General features: G+C 39.2%; 1 protein-coding gene across 2 annotated transcripts; it reads right to left on the bottom strand.

Annotated features, from left to right (window-relative positions):
• Positions 1 to 247: 247 nt before the first annotated feature.
• On the bottom strand, positions 248 to 13,482 carry atp2a1 (ATPase sarcoplasmic/endoplasmic reticulum Ca2+ transporting 1). Of its 2 annotated transcripts, none has more exons than XM_062984896.1 (24): positions 13,395 to 13,482; positions 13,136 to 13,273; positions 12,247 to 12,264; positions 11,753 to 11,835; positions 10,867 to 10,971; positions 10,496 to 10,634; positions 9,180 to 9,260; positions 8,991 to 9,076; positions 8,358 to 8,655; positions 8,022 to 8,188; positions 7,814 to 7,902; positions 7,636 to 7,738; positions 7,349 to 7,480; positions 5,329 to 5,439; positions 5,027 to 5,245; positions 4,488 to 4,599; positions 4,078 to 4,301; positions 3,665 to 3,885; positions 3,378 to 3,580; positions 2,926 to 3,011; positions 2,457 to 2,590; positions 2,035 to 2,152; positions 1,798 to 1,915; positions 248 to 454 (listed from the first exon to the last, which is right to left on the bottom strand). In XM_062984896.1, exons 2-24 carry the CDS (start codon positions 13,251 to 13,253, stop codon positions 417 to 419), a joined length of 3,003 nt encoding a protein of 1,000 aa, XP_062840966.1. In that variant the 5' UTR covers positions 13,254 to 13,273; positions 13,395 to 13,482; the 3' UTR covers positions 248 to 416. The 2 variants fall into 2 exon arrangements, with proteins under 2 accessions (XP_062840966.1, XP_062840965.1); XM_062984895.1 differs by having other exon boundaries at positions 5,329 to 5,451.
• Positions 13,483 to 19,525: the final 6,043 nt, after the last annotated feature.

Raw genomic sequence — 19,525 nt, forward strand, 5'->3', positions numbered from 1 at the left:
TTTAATTGTTTGTCAAAGTATGGCACTAATGAATGCCCACATTTTTTTGCATTTAAATGTGATATTATTGTGACTAAAGAGTAGCTTATATATGTAAATTCTGGTGATTATTATTTTAGCCATTATTGTGAAACTACAGGAATGTTAAAGTATATTGTAAAAGCATTCATATGCATGGAGAAAGAGACAAGAGTGCTTGTTTCTTTAAATATATATCTTTATTAAGAAATATATTTTATTTTAAGGAATATAATTATTAGAATACTGAATAATTCATTAAGATGTAAATCAAATTAAATATATAAACTTAGATCACATTCATATTCACAGTCACAAGGCACATTGTGTTTTATACATTTCTTTGGGACCCTTTCTTTAGGTGTGTTGACTCGTTCATTATTAGTTGTTTGAACACCTTAGTCCCATTTTTTTGCCACCAGGTTCTCATCTTTTTCTGTAGGAAAAAAGTACAATTAGACACAGAAATCCAAGCAAACTTCAGATTAAACCTTTAGCATTTTCATGCATACCTTACGATATTTATTTAAATCTGATGCACCCATGCAGCCTTGTAGAGCTTTCCTTAAACACACTCTCATATCTTGTTGTATGCAGGATATGAAATCAGAATTACAATTTACAATAATCAAGCACATTATTAGGTACACCTGTCTCATAGGAACATTCATTGATTATATTATAAGCCACACCTGCCATACAGATACATTTTGTAGGTATAAAATTCCATACATTTTGCCACACCCAATGACCCATTTATCTAATGTCTAATCAAAAGTGACCCCCAATAACATGGTATCTGGGCGATTTTCCATTCTCAGCCTCCAATGGCTAACATTTTAATAACATGTTGGTGTGTGACATAGTGTTATGAGTGAAGTAGGTACAGAAGTGATGTTGAAATTTTTAAATACCTCAGTGTCAGTGCTGGGAGGACAATAGTGCTCCAACCAAAAATATAAAGCCTACAGTGTCCTGTATTCATAGAGTGCTTGCTGATAAAAGGCTTGAGGAAGACTGACACATTGTGCATGAAGAAAGAAAATAGCTCTAGTCTCTATCTGTACATCGACATTAAGCGCTAAGAGTGTATGTGTTCAGTACTTAATATTCTCATACCAGAACACACCACAGTAGTTTGATTGCAGTGCTGAGAATGGCACACCACCCAAACATGAGCATAATCTGGTCAGTCTGTTCCTTAAATTATGACTAAATGCTGTGCAAGCAATCCAGTGTTGAGGGCCTTGCTCAGTGAACCCACAATGTTCCAGCTTGAATCACTGACCATCCGTTTAGTAGTCCCATACCTACTGTACAGGTGTACCTATAAGAGTGCTCAGGAAGTGCACATTAGAAATCTGCCAGAGTAAACTTTAAAATGCACTAGACCAACATACATGCTCTTAAAGCAGTGTTTTACCACACATACAAACAGGGCAGAATTCATACAGACAAGAACAGAGAGGATTATGGGGCACCTTGGTTTGTTACAGGAATTGGGAAGAGGATTAGGCTGGAAAACAGTTTTAAGGAAGGGAGCGAGTTATATTAAAGGATAGGGTAAGGAAGGACAAAGATAGTTATTGTAAAGTTGACTTCAAGAGAGGAAGGGAAAAGGCTTATTGGGGTGAATATATAAAGGTGGTTTAGGATCATCACTCTAAATGAGTATTTATTAATAAGCATTATTTAACATAAGGGAAATTGTAGGATCCATAAATTTGAATATATATCAGAAGCCATTTTCATTAGAATGAGAGAACTGTGTGCACTTACGCTCCAGGTAGGTGCGAGCGATGTATTTGAGCACCTCATCAATAAGTATGACAGGGAGAGAGAGCTTCAGCACCACGATCCACTGTTCCACAGTCAAATGAGTTAACTTGAAAATCATCTGCAGTGTGACAAAGTGAAACGCGTAAAGAAAAGAAGTCGGGACAAACAGTCTTTGTGCACATAAATTATATGGTGGTTGATTTAATTGTCTGAAACATTGTTTGAGGTGGAACTCACGGGCAGTGGGTCAACATAGATGATCATGAAGTGCAGGGACATGGACAGGGACATTGCAGCCACCAGCCAAAGGTTGCTCCAGGGAGGCATACGCACCAGGGATTGGTTTTCTGACAAGCTACATACACATGTTTGATTAGACACTTGGAATTACTGAGGTACTATAATATGAAACAGTTATTAGTTTTGATAACATGAAACATTTACATTTTACATTTTCATGAAACATTGGTTGAAACATTGGTTATTAATAAAGTTCATCATAATAATGTGCATACTCATAGCCATATAATGTAGATGTGTGCTGGCGTTTACATGAATTTTTGCCTGAGTAATGTCACTAAATGTGTATGCTAATATTTCTTAACTATTAACAATAATTTTTATTAGATTTTGAGGTTTTAAAGTTGCTGCAGACTCACCTGTTGAGGGCGTTGCACATCTCAATGGTGACCAGCACAGACAGGGCCATGGTCATGGGAGGAGCCGACTCGAACACTTCACATTCAATGCCATCAAAGTCCTCGTTATCAGGAGTGCACTGCATGAAGTGAGACTGAGGGACAAAAAGAAGTCCAGTAAGCACCATTTCAGTTACTCATTCAATTAAACAGCTTAAAATACTTTGAAATACTAAAGCTTGAAATACTAAAATACTAAATACTAAAATTGATAGTACATTTACATTATAGTTTTTAGCAGATGCTTTTATCCAAAGCGACTTACAATCACAATGCAAACCACTGCAGATTAAGAGCCTTGCTAAAAAGTCCCAACAGTGGCCTTAACTGATACTATGATTAACTTATTTAACAAAATTTGTTATCATGGGTTAATATTGTGAGGTTTTGGGAGGTGGTTTGGGAGAGATGCAAGGCTTTGGCTGCTCACCAACTGATAGAAGGTCACCATAGGTCCATCCTCAGAGTAGAGGAACCACCATGCAGCGGCAGCCACAGTTGCAGCTCCAACATAACCTGAGGAACAGAAATACAAGATGTAAACTTCTAATGAAGTACGTTATTGCTCTATACATGGACAGTAAGTAAGCAGTTGTAGCTGGTGAGCAAAAGCTTTTGTAATCCTTTTCAGGAGATGAGGCAACATCAAGTTATTCCACTATTTAGCCAGTAATAGTAATTTATTGACCCCCTTAATAAGCTTCTATTACCTTTTACTAATAGAAAATATATTTAAACTAATAGATTTAAACATACAATTAGTTTACATCTTTAAAGTTTAGTCTATGCTCCCTAAGACCAACTGAACTTGGTGTGCTTTTGGCACTAACTTGACTAATTTTGTAAACATTCCTTATTGTTATTAAAAGTGTTTGAACATACCTCCAATAGCCAAGTATCTGAAGAAGAGCCATCCAGAAATAAGAGGCTCTTTGGGTGAACGGGGAGCTTTTCCCATGATGTCCAGGTCAGGGGGATTAAAGCCCAGAGCAGTGGCAGGAAGGCCATCAGTGACCAGATTCACCCACAACAGCTGCACTGGGATCAGAGCCTCAGGAAGACCAAGAGCAGCAGTCAGGAAGATACTGAGAGAGAAAAGAAAAAGAGGTTTATACCAAACATCCAGATTTGTCTCATTTGTAGACATAATTATGCAAAACAGAACTCACCAGACGACCTCTCCTACATTGGAGGAGATAAGGTAGCGGATGAACTGCTTCATGTTGTTGTAGATGGCTCGACCTTCCTCAACAGCAGCCACAATGGAAGAGAAGTTGTCATCAGCCAGGACCATCTCCGAGGCAGACTTGGCAACAGCAGTGCCAGAGCCCATGGCAATGCCAATCTCTGCTTTCTTTAGAGCAGGGGCATCATTCACACCATCACCAGTCTGTTAAAGGGAAAAAGATGTTGGTTTACCTCTTTAATAATAGTTTACTTTAGTAGTCATCCTTAATTAAACTAAACATACATGTCTTAGCATTTTGTCCTAATTTATATCGACCTGTAAAGAAAGTTATGAATTTAGGTTTTGTAATATTAACTAGGAGAGAACCTGCTAGTAGCTTTGTGGCCCTCTTACCATGGCAGTGATCTCATCATAGCCTTGAAGGAATTCTACGATCTTGCTTTTGTGGGAGGGCTCAACACGGGCGTAGCAGCAAGCCTTGCGCACCGCTTCCTTTTGCTGTGACAGGGGCAAGTCATCAAACTCACGACCAGTGAAGGCACGGCCAGTGACATCTTCATCCTCAGTGAAGATTCCAATACGACGGCAGATGGCCACAGCGGTTCCCTTATTGTCACCTGAAGGAGTGGACGTAATGTAGTTAATCAGGTAAGGAAGAAAGGATAAAGATGTAAAATTATATGCTACTGTGATAAAAGGAAAAGTACTAAAAAAGATGAAGATGATGCAGATCTGGTACAGAACAAGCAAAAAGATAAATGCGCACTCATTAAAAAGAGGATAATAGTGTAGATTTTGCTAACCAGTGATCATAATGACCCGAATGCCAGCAGCCCTGCAGAGCTGAATGGAGCCCATGACTTCCTTACGTGGGGGGTCCAGCATGCCAACGCAACCCACAAAGGTGAGGTCAGTCTGAGGAAGAGAAAAAAGCATTGTAAGTACTGTTTAATGTAGTTTGTCCATGTACTCACATACCTAGCTGTTTTAATACCTACTAACTCATCTGCTCACCGACCTACTGACCTACAAGGGCAGTTGTAGCCTAGTGGTTAAGGTACTGGACTAGTAATTGAAAGGTCACTGGTTCAAGCCCCACCACTGCCAGGTTGCCACTGTTGGGCCCTTAAGCAAGGCCCTTAACCCTTAATTGCTTAGACAATATACTGTCACAGTACTGTAAGTCGCTTTGGATAAAAGCGTCCGCTAAATGCCAAAAATGTAAATGTACTTACTCTATCATTAGGCAATCTATTCCATCTGTTGCCCTCTAACCACTTACTACAGGACAACCTACACACCAATCAACCATAAACCAATCACCCCCATTTCTCTTACTCACCTCATACTCAGCAAACTTGGTGGAATCTTCCAGGTTCATCTCTTCCTTCCTCAGTGGAGTGTCACATGTGGCCAGAGCCAGGCAGCGCAGGGTGTCACGACCAGTGCCCCACTCCTTAATCACTGCCATGATCTTATCTTTTACAGGGCCGGTCAGGGGAACACGGGTGGTACCCACACGCACATAGGCACATCTGTCAATCACACCCTCAGGAGCACCCTAAACAAAGATTTATAGTTTGTTAAGTCGGTATTTTATGTGTATGTGTCTATTAGGGTGAATGTTTTGCAGAAAGTGCTGACCTTGACAAACATTTTGTTGCCCAGTGGCGCCTTGGGCTTGGCAGGGGAACAGAAGACTGACATGGACTTCCTGTCACGAGAGAACTCCAGTGTGAATTCCTTCTTCATCAGCTGCTTGATCACCTAAAGTAAAGAAGACATACAGTGTATCACAAAAGTGAGTACACCCCTCACATTTCTGCAAATATTTCATTATATCTTTTCATGGGACAACACTATAGACATGAAACTTGGATATAACTTAGAGTAGTCAGTGTACAGCTTGTATAGCAGTGTAGATTTACTGTCTTCTGAAAATAACTCAACACACAGCCATTAATGTCTAAATGGCTGGCAACATAAGTGAGTACACCCCACAGTGAACATGTCCAAATTGTGCCCAAATGTGTCGTTGTCCCTCCCTGGTGTCATGTGTCAAGGTCCCAGGTGTAAATGGGGAGCAGGGCTGTTAAATTTGGTGTTTTGGGTACAATTCTCTCATACTGGCCACTGGATATTCAACATGGCACCTCATGGCAAAGAACTCTCTGAGGATGTGAGAAATAGAATTGTTGCTCTCCACAAAGATGGCCTGGGCTATAAGAAGATTGCTAACACCCTGAAACTGAGCTACAGCATGGTGGCCAAGGTCATACAGCGGTTTTCCAGGTTCCAGGTTTCCAGGACAGGCTTCGCCAGGGTCGACCAAAGAAGTTGAGTCCACGTGTTCGGCGTCATATCCAGAGGTTGGCTTTAAAAAATAGACACATGAGTGCTGCCAGCATTGCTGCAGAGGTTGAAGACGTGGGAGGTCAGCCTGTCAGTGCTCAGACCATACGCCGCACACTGCATCAACTCGGTCTGCATGGTCGTCATCCCAGAAGGAAGCTGACGCACAAGAAAGCCCGCAAACAGTTTGCTGAAGACAAGCAGTCCAAGAACATGGATTACTGGAATGCCCTGTGGTCTGACGAGACCAAGATAAACTTGTTTGGCTCAGATGGTGTCCAGCATGTGTGGCGGCGCCCTGGTGAGAAGTACCAAGACAACTGTATCTTGCCTACAGTCAAGCATGGTGGTGGTAGCATCATGGTCTTGGGCTGCATGAGTGTTGCTGGCACTGGGGAGCTGCAGTTCATTGAGGGAAACATGAATTCCAACATGTACTGTGACATTCTGAAACAGAGCATGATCCCCTCCCTTCGAAAACTGGGCCTCATGGCAGTTTTCCAACAGGATAACGACCCCAAACACAACCTCCAAGATGACAACTGCCTTGCTGAGGAAGCTGAAGGTAAAGGTGATGGACTAAACCCAATTGAGCACCTGTGGCGCATCCTCAAGTGGAAGGTGGAGGAGTTCAAGGTGTCTAACATCCAACAGCTCCGTGATGTCATCATGGAGGAGTGGAAGAGGATTCCAGTAGCAACCTGTGCAGCTCTGGTGAATTCCATGCCCAGGAGGGTGAAGGCAGTGCTGGAAAATAATGGTGATCACACAAAATATTGACACTTTGGGCACAATTTGGACATGTTCACTGTGGGGTGTACTCACTTATGTTGCCAGCCATTTAGACATTAATGGCTGTGTGTTGAGTTATTTTCAGAAGACAGTAAATCTACACTGCTATACAAGTTGTACACTGACTACTCTAAGTTATATCCAAGTTTCATGTCTATAGTGTTGTCCCATGAAAAGATATAATGAAATATTTGCATAAATGTGAGGGGTGTACTCACTTTTGTGATACACTGTATACCATATTTAGACATACTACCAAGGACATTTGATAGGTATAACATCAAAAACCTTTTTAGTTTATGATGTATTTGTGACAAGGCCTGTTAGTTGCACCTTTGTATTTTGTATTTGTCAAAAGGATAACAGGAGGATGAGTGTTTGTTTTTATAAAAATTTTTGTTTCCTAATCTTAATCATAAATATCCCATCTTAAGGATAAATGCAGCTTACTACTCCCTTTGGCCTTGTTATAAGCCCTAAGAATACCAGAGTGGTATAAAAGTACAATAAATATACGTACAGAGCAACAGGCGTTGGCTCTCTCCACCTTGGACAGGCCATGGACATCAGTATTAAAGACGTTCATTTTCTCTACCAGGCAGCAGAGGGCAGTTTCAGTGGCCTCACCAACCTTCTCATAGATACCCTTAGACTGTAAGACCCAAACAATCCATTAGTGTAGAATTACAGAGAGAAATACACAAAAGTAATATATATTCTCATTGTTTAAAGGTAGTTGTTTAAAGGAAATAAAAAAGTTTGTAAGAATCAAACTGACAGTTTTGAGAAATGGAGGATTGTACGTACTTCATTGTAATCCAGAGAGGAGTCATTGCACAGGGCACAGATGGTGGCCAGTTCAACCAGGCCGTCATACTGACCACAGGTCACTGGAAGGCCTCTCTTAGTTCTGCACAAGAGAAGAATATCTGTCTATTTTATCTGTGTTTTTTTAATTCTTGATTAATTTCAGTAATTCACTTACACTTCTCCCTCAGGAGTGTATTTGGAGCCGGAAATATCATACTGGTCAAGAGTCACACTGTCACCTTCCACCTTCTCGATGACGAACATCTAAACATACAGGAAAACAGCATCTTGTGATTATGTATGTAAATATTTTTATGAATTTTTTTTTACATGTTTTTTTTTTTTTTTGCTGGATGCTGATTATGCATTTATTTGTCACCTACCTTGGTCACACACATCTGATTGGTGGTCAGGGTGCCAGTCTTATCAGAGCAGATGACTGAGGTGCAGCCCAGTGTCTCCACAGATGGAAGAGAGCGCACAATGGCATTCTTTTTGGCCATGCGGCGGGTGCCCAAAGCCAGACAGGTAGTAATCACAGCGGGTAGACCTGCCAAAACCCAGACGGATTAGTGTGTTATTAGTACATAAACATAAAAATCTTACAGACTTTACAAAAACACATCAATACACAGGATCCAGTACTCACTCATTGGTGTATCAATGCCTTTACTGGCATATTATTATCATCGACATTTAATCATTTTTAGGCCTCTTACCCTCAGGGATGGCAGCCACAGCCAGTGCAACAGCGATTTTAAAGTAGTAGATGGCACCACGGAACCAGGAGCCTCCATGGACAGGGTCATTAAAGTGGCCGATGTTGATGAGCCACACAGCAACGCAGATGAGAGAGATGACCTTGGAGAGCTGCTCACCAAACTCATCCAGTTTCTGCTGAAGAGGTGTCTTCTCCTGCTCAGTGGCTGCCATCTGATCACGGATCTTACCAATCTCCGTGGAGACGCCAGTGGCCACAGCTACACCAATGGCCTTGCCTGCAGCAATATTTGTGCCCTGGACAAAACAGGTGAGAATTTCTAAATGTGTCATTTTAAATGGATAAAAATGTGAATGTTTAATAACAAAATGTTACTTATATTTTTATCCAAATAATCTATACCATGCATTATAATTGCTCATTTAATTTCATACAAAAGTATCTGCTTGTTGACACTGGCAATTTAGTATGAATACTAGATATTTAGTACAACACTGCACAGATCAATAAACTACTAAGAAAACATTGTGTTAAATTGAGTGTACTCTACTAGTGTAGAACCAATCATTCATTCATTGTCTGTTTTACCACCACTTTATGTATGTATTGTGTAACAGGAGAAAGTGCTCACAGAGAAAAGCATGTTCTTCTTGTCCTGGTTGACGGCTCTGTGGTCTGGAACAGACTCTGTGTGCTTAATCACACTCACAGACTCACCTAAAATAGAGAGAAAATGCATTAAGTTTTACATTATGTGTAAAATATGTGTCTATGTTTGTATAATAACGTGTGTGTAATGTTATTGTAGGGGAGTTCGTACCAGTTAGGATGGACTGGTCAACACGCAGAGTTGTGGATTTGATGGATGTGATTCTAATATCAGCGGGGACTTTATCACCAACTGCAGGTGAGAAAACACACAGAAATTACAAGCAAATCTCGAAAACTTGATTGCACTGAAGAAAAAAAGGTATGAAAATGAGGGGTTTGCAGTTTTGTAGTTTTTACTGTTACATTTCTAAATGTTGAAGAGATAAGGGTATTATAATAAAATATGCAAAATCTAAAATAAAATTTACCAAATCTAAAACTGATTTATTAAATATAGATGTGACATGCAAATTTCTATGTTATATATTTTTTCCATATTATGTAGGGGGTGCGTCAGTTGGTGGGGTTGGGGTGCTGCTTGTGCAATGCCGAAACCAACAGGCTCTGAAGGTTTCCTGTCCTTCCTTTTTTTGAGAACTTTTTTTGAGAAGTTGTTGCAGACGGCCGAAGCAGTCTGCAAATTAGTGACAACTATTTCTCAGCTCTGTGCTATCCCTGTTCTATCCATTAAACTAAAATATAGAAAGATAAAATAAAATAAAGAAAGAAAGGGTAAGCTGACCCTGCAGCACTAACAGAGGAGAAGTGACTAGGAGTGAACTGGTGTGAATGAAAGAGAAGGAGAGAGGGATATAGAGGATTGAAATGGGGCCAAATGGAAGACAGGTGCTGGGCCATTTTTATACAACAGCCTTCCTTTGCAAACACTCAACTGAGTTTTTGCAACCTTTTGTAATCCCTTTATTCTCTCTCTCTCTCTCTCCAACACACAAACTCACACTTTTATGAATGCTATAAATGAGCCCCCATGTTCTTTCTCAAGGACATGAGTCTCATATATATCCTTTGTCTGGCCACTGGTACATTCTGTTCTACTGCCAGTTGGCCAGTAGGGTTGTATGCCAATCATAGAAATGTGTCTGCTAGCAAAGATTTTTGTCTTACAATTTATACAATGACATAAAAGACTGACTGTATTTGTTATAATTACCATGTACAAAAAATTCTACCACATATTTTTGGGGAAATGGTGCTATATTTTGACGTATAGGAGTACTGTGGTTTTACATTTTGTCGCCCAATTTTCTTTGTTGTTTTTAGGAGGTGCATGAATTTTTCAAACCTTTTTTCAAACCAAAAGATTTTTCATCTTTTTAAACAAAGCCTCCTCTGTTGACTTGGCCAGGAAGTGCCATTTTTTTATTTTGCAGTGATAGCAACCCTAGCTCTGCCCTAGTAGTTTTTGAAGTGTATCACACTTTAGTGTTTTATTCAGTTAATTGATTGAGGTGATGTGGTTGGTACCTGACACTTCCACAATGTCACCAGGGACGATCTCCCTGGCTTTAATCCTTTGCACGCTCTTTCTGTCGTCACGGTACACCTTGCCCATCTCTGGTTCGTACTCCTTCAGGGCCTCAATGGCACTCTCAGCATTGCGCTCCTGTGGAAAGAAGTGTCCCAAATGAGTTCCTATTTTCCAACATCATTCTTCTTCAACTGGTGTGCATAGTTTCCAAATGAGACTTGCTATGACTGTATGGACCTTGCTGAAAACTGATCAGCTCTCATATAACACTTTAGAAAGCACTTTAGATGCCATTCTCCCACCCCTAATAATGCATGTATGATTGTTATTTATGTGTTTCTATGAATGTAAGTGTGTGCATGTTTACCTGCCAAACTCCGACCACAGCATTGGCGATAAGGATGAGCAGAATGACAAAAGGCTCAACAAAAGCAGTTACAGTTTCCTCTCCCTCCTCAAACCAGGCCAGAACCTAAGAGGCAGCCAGAACAAACTTATCAAAGAGTATACAAACAACAAGCTAAAGGTCTCTTTGCATTTTTGAAGAGGTTGGTGTTTTCTAGTCTTTTCTCCTAATGGTGCATCAAGTGTTTCACAAATAACGAATCATAAATGATTTCCAATTTCCAGCTCATTATAGAATTGACAACACTCTGGCCAGCATAATCACAGCACTTTATCCTGCCTGTGTTGGTATAGTGCTATAGTTTTTTCTAATGTCACCTATGTAGTCCCTAGATGTACACAAGATACAAAATGCAACTGTTGAGAAAAGTATTATTTAGCTATTGTAATGATGCATAAAATGAATGTTTTACCTATTGTGCACATAAAGCTTTACACTTACAGTTACCAGAATGACTAAGGGGATGTTCTACTAAAGTCCAGCATATAACTATATATGTGCATGTGTGGATGTCTATTTGAAACAATACTGTGGTATGTAACACTTCTGTGACTTATTATGGTTTGGAATGGACAACTGAGCTCATAGTCTACCCACAATGTACTGCTCAAGGCTAAAGGGGGACAGGGTCACATTTTGATTGACAGCCAGGCATGGGAATGGGAGAAATGTGTTGCTGTCATTCACGTCAGTGTTAACAATGCCCAACTGTGCCACCTTATATTCCTGTTATCTTAAGTGCACTAGCCACATTTGGTGAAACACCTTCAACCCACAATTCCTTCCCCCAATTCTTTGTTTTCTGTAACTGAATTAAAATACGTAAAAGTATGTAAATGTTACTTACAAAAGAGATGCAGGCAGCCAGGAGCAGGATCCTGACCAATAGATCCTCAAACTGCTCTGCCACCAACTCCCAGAGGGATTTACCTAAACAGATAGAAAGATAGATAAATAGACAGATACACAGATAAACACACAGATGGACAGATAGAAATGCATAGTTGGCATTTGTAGATTTTGCTAAAAGGTTTATTGCATTTTATATATAATATATGTAATATGAATACACTTGTTGAATACAATACATCATGAGTACACTTAATCTGTTTTTAATAAACAAATGTGCATTAGTTTAATACCCCTCTTCCCCCTGATCAAGGCCATAGCTTGTAATTCTGAAGTAATAATTGCATTTTACTGGGCTCCCGATAACTGTGGGCCCATAGAATCAACAGAACAATTTACTCAGTATAACTGTGAGTCAGTTAATCCGACAGTCAGATGCACTTTAAGGTGAAAACACAAAGCTTACAAAAACTGAAAGGAAGAATCACTCACCTTCCTCAGCAGGCAGTTCTGCAGTTGTTCAGTCAAGTTGTTCAGAGACAGGAGAAAGAGAATAAAACAGGCAAGAAAATAATATTATTTATACTATACATTTATAGCAATAATAATATTGCAACATTATTAGGGTACAAATAATCTTATATTTTATATGTGTGGAGAAATATGAATATCGGTCTTTACCAGATGCAAGGTCAACAAAGGGCAAAATCTTCATGTACATAGCCACTACTTTTTCTTTACGTCAATGCCATATGCAGTGCTTTTTATTTTAGTGATTTACTTTCTTTATATTTATTTTTATATTTTTCTTATCTTACTGTTTATCACCAATGCCTCATTTTGATTTTTACAGCAAAATAAAAATGATGAACTTGTGGAAATAATAAACAATATTTCTCAGTAATTAACCCTTAAAAATTTATTATATTAATATATACAGTTACTCTAGTAGAATGACTATATGGCTAGAAATACATGATGTATTAACTTTATAATTCCTAAATGTTGTTTTGGAACGTTTTCTCATTTCTATGATCTTTTTTCATTAGTAATCCTGCCCTACAAGAACAAGAGTAAAGCATTTTCTATCCAAAAACTAGTTTGTCTAACTTGTCTATTGTCTTGACTGAACTCTTTAATAAATCAATTTGCCTGTTTTTCCTTTAATTAAACTTTATCCTATCAAATCACACATCAATACATTAGTCCATCTGGCAATCATTTCTACAAGTTGCCAGATGGACACTGGTTTTAACAAATAAGTTCATTTTCCCACCCATCTATCTTATATTTATGTATTTATTCATCCATCCATCCATTTATCTATCAAAACCACCAACCAATGAAACAACCTCCCATACATGTGTTCCCTCTTCCTTACCGTTGAAGCCATACTTGGCCAGGTTCTTCTTGATCTGGTCGGATGAGAGGCCGGTGTTCTCAGTGACACTGAAGTAGGACAGGCATACCTGTGACTCTTGAGTGTGAGCGTTCTCCATCCTCGCTGCTCAAGGGGAGGCTTCACAAAAACAATCACAATTAGAAATCCCAAATCAGGAAAAAAATCCCACACCTAGGCGTTTAGTCAAAATTCTTAAAAACTGAGTATCTAGTTCCAAGAGTTAAAAAATTGTACCCACCAACACTTTCTGAGAGTGTGGATTATGGGACAAACTTAACAGCCCCTGGTCGTTCTCTCTCTCCCCTTTCTTTCACCTGATCTTGTCCCTGAGCTTACAAAAAGTGCTAAGTGTTGCCCCTCGCCATACGGTTTTTATAAAGAATCCCCAAAGCATTTTGGCTACACAAACACCCTTAAAGACCCCCTATTGGCTGAGGTGCCATGTAAATTGAGGGAAAGGGCAGGGCCTGGGATAAAGAGGTGGTGGCCGGAGTAATTTTGCAACAACTGTTTGCCTAAGTGTATTTGTGTGTGCATATATGTTTAAGAGAGAGGGGGGTTTAGCCTTGAAGTGGGTTCCAACACTAGTGTCTGTTTTTGGAACAGGCATAGTGAGTATAAGGCTGAAGGCATGGAGTTAGGGATTGTGGAACTGAGTGGGAATAGATGGTGGTTTAATGAGTGATGGCTCAAGTGTCTCACTGGTCTTGCAGGGGCAGAAAGAGGTCACCTTGGCTCATTGTGAGGGTGTTGTAATAGAGATCAGAACTATAACTACTGTGTGATTGATAGAGAAAGAGATGAAGTGTGCATATGTAAGGACATTCTGTTCAGGAATTAACCGTCCTAATGACCAGCAGTGGAAAAAGTCTGTCTGTCTGTCTGTCTGTCTGTCTGTGTGTGTGTCTGAAGCCTAGGAAACAATTGATTAAACATTCACTGTTAATGTTTTTTCTAACATTATTGTGAATTAATTCTGACCAAATAAACTAAGTAAACAGCAATTCTGGTAGGGTGCCACAATGGGTGTTACAAAGCAACAGTGGTCCTGTATACATGAGGTATTTGGAAATCTGTGCTCAGGTGGCACAGGGGTCTATTACGCTAGCCCACCACCCCTGTTCAAAAGAGGGATGAGGGGTGGCCAAAACACTGCAATAGATTGGCACCCTGTCCAAGATATTCCTGCCTTGTGCCCAGTGTTTCCTGTTGGAACCAGACCCGCCACAATCCTGATAAAGAATAAAGCAGTAGATGAAAATGAGAACAATTAAAACAAAAAAACTAAAATAGGTATTTAGACCCTTTATTTAGTTACGTCTTGGATACATCTCTACAAGCTTTGCCTACGTTTGGGCAGTTTATCCCATGTTTTATGGCAGATCCTCTTTTTTTTTGCCAGATTAGATGTCTAGCATCTGTGATTAGCCATCTCCACAGATGTTCAATGAGATTGAACTCCGGGCTTTGCCTGGGCCAAGAACATTCAGAGATTTTCCCCAAAGCCAATTCTTGGGTCATTGTTGTGTTGAAAGGTGAACTGTCGCCCCAATCTGAGCTTGTGGGGGCTCTGCTCTATTTTTCCTGTCCTTCCTGCTGAGAAGTACCCATAACATAATACTGCCACCACTATCTTTTACCACAGGGGTAATTATTAGGTGATGTGCATTGCCTGTTTTTGGTTTTTGCCAAACATATTGCTTGATGTTCTTCCCAAAGAGAAATTTTTTTTGTCTTATCAGACCAGAGAATCTTTTTCTTGATGTTGAGTCTTTATATGCTTTCATATGCTTTTTATTTAACATGGGCTTCTGCAGAGATTCAACGGGCTTATCAAATAGAGACCAATATGTCACATTACCTTTTCCATTACACATTTCATAGTTTAAAAACTGATTATACTAATTTCTCCAGTTCTGCAAATGGATTTTTCTTATCTTGCATGATACAGTATGTGGTCACCACTGTCTGATTCTTCCCTTTGTGATGCACTATACAGTTTCAACAGGAGACAGATCTGGTCTGCAGACAGGCCAGTCAAAGTGTCTACGAAGTCACTCTGTTGTAGCGTACGCAGCCTGGCATTTTCCCAGCAAATATCTATTTAAATTTCCATAGGATTGATGTATGGCTTTCTCTGTGCATGATATAGTGCAGATTGTATTTCTTGATGCAACAGTTTTGCTAAGCACTTCCAAGCCCATGGGGTTATATTTATCACTATAATTATCTGTTGTATTTTTGTTGTAATTTTATTTTTATTATTTTTGTTTTCTAATGTATAAGTATTGATTGTGCTTGCTAATACCTGACTCATTTTATGTTTGTATGGTGGTGGTTGTATGAGGCAATATTTTAGGAGCAGGTATGTTTGCCTGGACCTTTATTCCCATTACATTGTTCACAGTTGTTTCTATCCACTATAAATAGATGTTGACTGATGCAGGCGAACAACAGCTCGGCCCGACTGTTGTATTTTTTTCTTGATTGTAGGAGAAGCAGTTGTGAAATTCTTGTATGTTTTTGCAATCCACACAATATTTTAAGGAGTATAATGTATGTTCTTGTTTCATATTTATAGGCCAGTTCATTTCTGATTGATTAAGTTGTGAAAATTCCTAAAGTCTACCAGGTCAATGCTGTTTGATCTTGTGTGTCTGCAGCCCGTCTATATGAAAGTGAGCATTAATTAATTTTGCTAGCACTTTCTTTTTTTTTTTTACAGCTTTAAGGTTGAAACAGCAGTGTGTGTTTTTTTATGACAACCTTTTTCTAACCTTTAACCTGTGAACATTTACACTTCTGCTGACCCTAAATTAGCCACAGATAGATCTAAGTGTCCTTGCTCCCAGAACCATGTCACCTGCTCATGTAGTTTGAGGAATAGTTTTGTGACTGTGTGAAAAACATTTGGACCAAATAAATACTAAGATAAAATAAGATAAGATAAGATTCCTTTATTGATCCCCATGGGGGAAATTCGAGTGAGAACTTCCAATTCCACTAGTTGCTTTAATGCCTTAAGTGGCCAATAAGTGTTTTCCATTGTGGTTAATTAGACACAATTGCCATGACTTCCCCTGGCTCATGTTCAGGGGCCGAATTAAATCCATCACACCGGTCATCTGTTATAAGTTTTCATGTTGATTCCCAAGTAATTCATTTTTACAGGGCTGGGCTGCTAGACCAGAGCCCGACCCTCCTACCTCCCTGATTTTGACCTGGAAATTGTGTGTGTGTGATTGTGTGTGTGTGTGATTGTGTGTGTGTGTGTGATTGTGTGTGTGTGTGATTGTGTGTGTGTGTGTGTGTGTGTGTGTGTGTGTGATTGTGTGTGTGTGTGTGATTGTGTGTGTGTGATTGTGTGTGTGTGTGTGTGTGTGTGTGTGTGTGTGTGTGTGTGTGTGTGTGTGTGTGATTGTGTGTGTGTGTGTGTGTGATTGTGTGTGTGTGTGTGTGTGTGTGTGTGTGTGTGTGTGTGTGTGTGTGTGTGTAATCAGAAGACTGTTGATCAGAGGGTCGCAAGCCACACAACCACCAAATTGCCACTGTTGGGCCTTTGAAAATAAAGGTGTCTTGATGTTTTTAAAAATAAAAACCTTAACAGTCTCATACAGATACAGTGTTTTAGAGACAACTTTAGTCCATGTATTGCAGAATCAGATTTTTGCACATGTATGGGTACTCAGTGTTCCAAGTTACTTCTACACCTGTGCTCTTTCAGATTGTGTTCATGCTAAGGACCTTGGTGAGGTATACTGGGAAGAGGTTATGTCTGAATGCCTATGACAGTTGTTGCACAGGAATAGTGCAACACTCTCCACTCATCTCAACCTGATCCCTATTTCTGGATCCGTGAGGAATACAAGGCCCCATTGCACGGTTTTCTAATCCATAAAGTAATGAACGACACTTCCACGCACACACACACACACACATACGTTCATCTATAAAGAGTTTGGAATGCATATAGTATTCTCATAACCATTTCTAACTGGACATACAGATACATAGAGAAACACAACACTCCTAATCTCATTTACTCCACTTTTTCTGACAGAGCAAAACAATAATGTATACCTACAATTCGCAGTTATCAGTGTATTTAAAATGTACATGACTGAGAAGATATATTTTTTGCAAAATATAAGTCTGTTATCATGAGTATTACAAATAATTAATTATTTTAGAGCAGTGATTAGGTTACATTTTGTATTACATTTACGGCATTTAGCAGACGCCTTTATCCAAAGCAACTTACAGTACAGTGACAGTATATTGTCTAATCAATTGACGGTTAAGGGCCTTGCTCAAGGGCCCAGCAGCAGCAAGCTGGCAATGGTGGAGCTTGAACCAGCAACCTTCTGATTACTTGTCCAGTACCTTAACCGCTGGGCTACAGTGTTTCTACCATTGCTTATAAATGATTGCATCAAACAGTATTAGGAGCAATAATTATATTGTTACATTTTATGCTAGATGCATTTCAGTTCAGAGAAATGCTAGCCAGCCATAAATTACATTATTCCTTACCACTGTTTATAACATAACTGCTTTATCCTGACCAGAGCTGTGGTGGGTCTAGCATCAACCAGAGATACCCAGAGTGCAAAGCAGGAATTCACCCAGAACACAGAACCAATATATTACACATTTACTCATTTAGTCACTCACACCTAATGTTAATTCTGAGCAGGCAATCTAACTTTATGGGTAGGGTGGGGAGTGTACCAGACCACTTACAGAGACCAAAAGTGAGGTTTAAACCCTGATTATGTAACATTCCCACGCAGCTGATGTGTCACCATGCTGCCCGTAGTACAATATAACAACATATAAACAATTAACATCTAATACAGCTTAATGTGCAGCGTGTATTAATGCATTACCGCAAAACAGCTTCACAACTTTAAAAAACTTGAATCTGTCTGTAAACATAACAGCTAAAATAAATTACATTACATTATTACATTACTAAGAAAAAAATCTAAAAATGACCAATCCCACACTCAAAACTAAACTGAATTTAAATTGTATTATACATCTTAATTTAAAACCCACAACTATATAATATAATTGCATAATGATGATTCAGGAACATTTCAACACGAGAAAGATTAATGACATTTCATAATTAGCATGACGTTTAGAGACAGAGGAAGATCAGATGACCCGATGGAATGCAGGAGTGAACTGATCAGGTGTTAGAGAATAGAGAGAATAGACTGTTTGAAACTCCTACAGTATGAGAACATTTCGAATAGGACAGTTGCTACCACTAGCTAATAATAGCAGGGGATGTCCTTGGGTATTCTTGAAAGAGAAGAGGGTGGAGGATATCCCAAAGAAAGCCCCCCCCCCATAGCCATCTTTCTTTCTTTGTAGTTTATTTTTAGATTTTTTTGGCCTATAGCTTTGCTGGAGTATCAGGCCTTACAAGGGCCAGAGAACTTGTTGTCTGGCAACTCTGTGTTTTTCATCATAACAAAGAGGGTTTAGTAACCAGCCTTGCTCAGCATGATAATTAGTGTCCCATCACCACGCCAACACCATCATCACCATCAACATTAATTTGCACTCAGTGTAAAAGGACACTGTTAATATCTTGTGATTTAATACCGCAGTGTCTCACTATATATGTTATACATTTTTAATTAAATATAATAAAGTGAATGATTTGTTCTGTGCAGATTTTAAAACAGTTGTAAACAGCTCAGGTACAGTAGGCCTTGGCTTTCTCAGCTTGTGTGTGCATATAATATTAAACAACGATCATTTTTAACCTAACTTAAGTTCTATCCAATGGATAGCACTGTAATTACCATAAACAGTGGTTTCAATACATTGTCCAATTACACGTAAGACTTCAGTGATAAATCTGTAAAATATGTGATGTCAATATACAACCAAGGATTTAAAATGAGATATTAAAGCATTCTTTTCTTTAATCTTTTAAACTATACTGCAATCAGTGTTGCCATATGTATTTTATCTACATCATATCTAGCACATCTTGAGAGCTAGCTCATCTTGTCTAACATGTAAAACCCCAATATTTTTACTGATCAATGCTCTCTGTATTTCTCTGCCACTCATGCTGGCACCTTGACCAGATTTTGGAGCTATTATTTAATTAGAAAGAAGGTGACTCCCTATCCAGCCTCCCTCATTTCAAACCACCAAATGATTAAAGCAGATTTGTTGTGAAGATTCTGACCATTACTGTAAGCTAGCAGGGTAAACAAAAGGTGTTTTAATTTTAGGTTCTCTTAAATAGAGGGAAGACAATGTGTGAGAGATCATTAGGCAGCTCATAAGAATGCAACAGCTGCACACCAAACACAAAATATACATGGGTGAATGCACATG

Source organism: Trichomycterus rosablanca, chromosome 22 (genome assembly GCF_030014385.1).
Source record: "Trichomycterus rosablanca isolate fTriRos1 chromosome 22, fTriRos1.hap1, whole genome shotgun sequence".
Taxonomy (NCBI): Eukaryota; Metazoa; Chordata; class Actinopteri; order Siluriformes; family Trichomycteridae; genus Trichomycterus; species Trichomycterus rosablanca.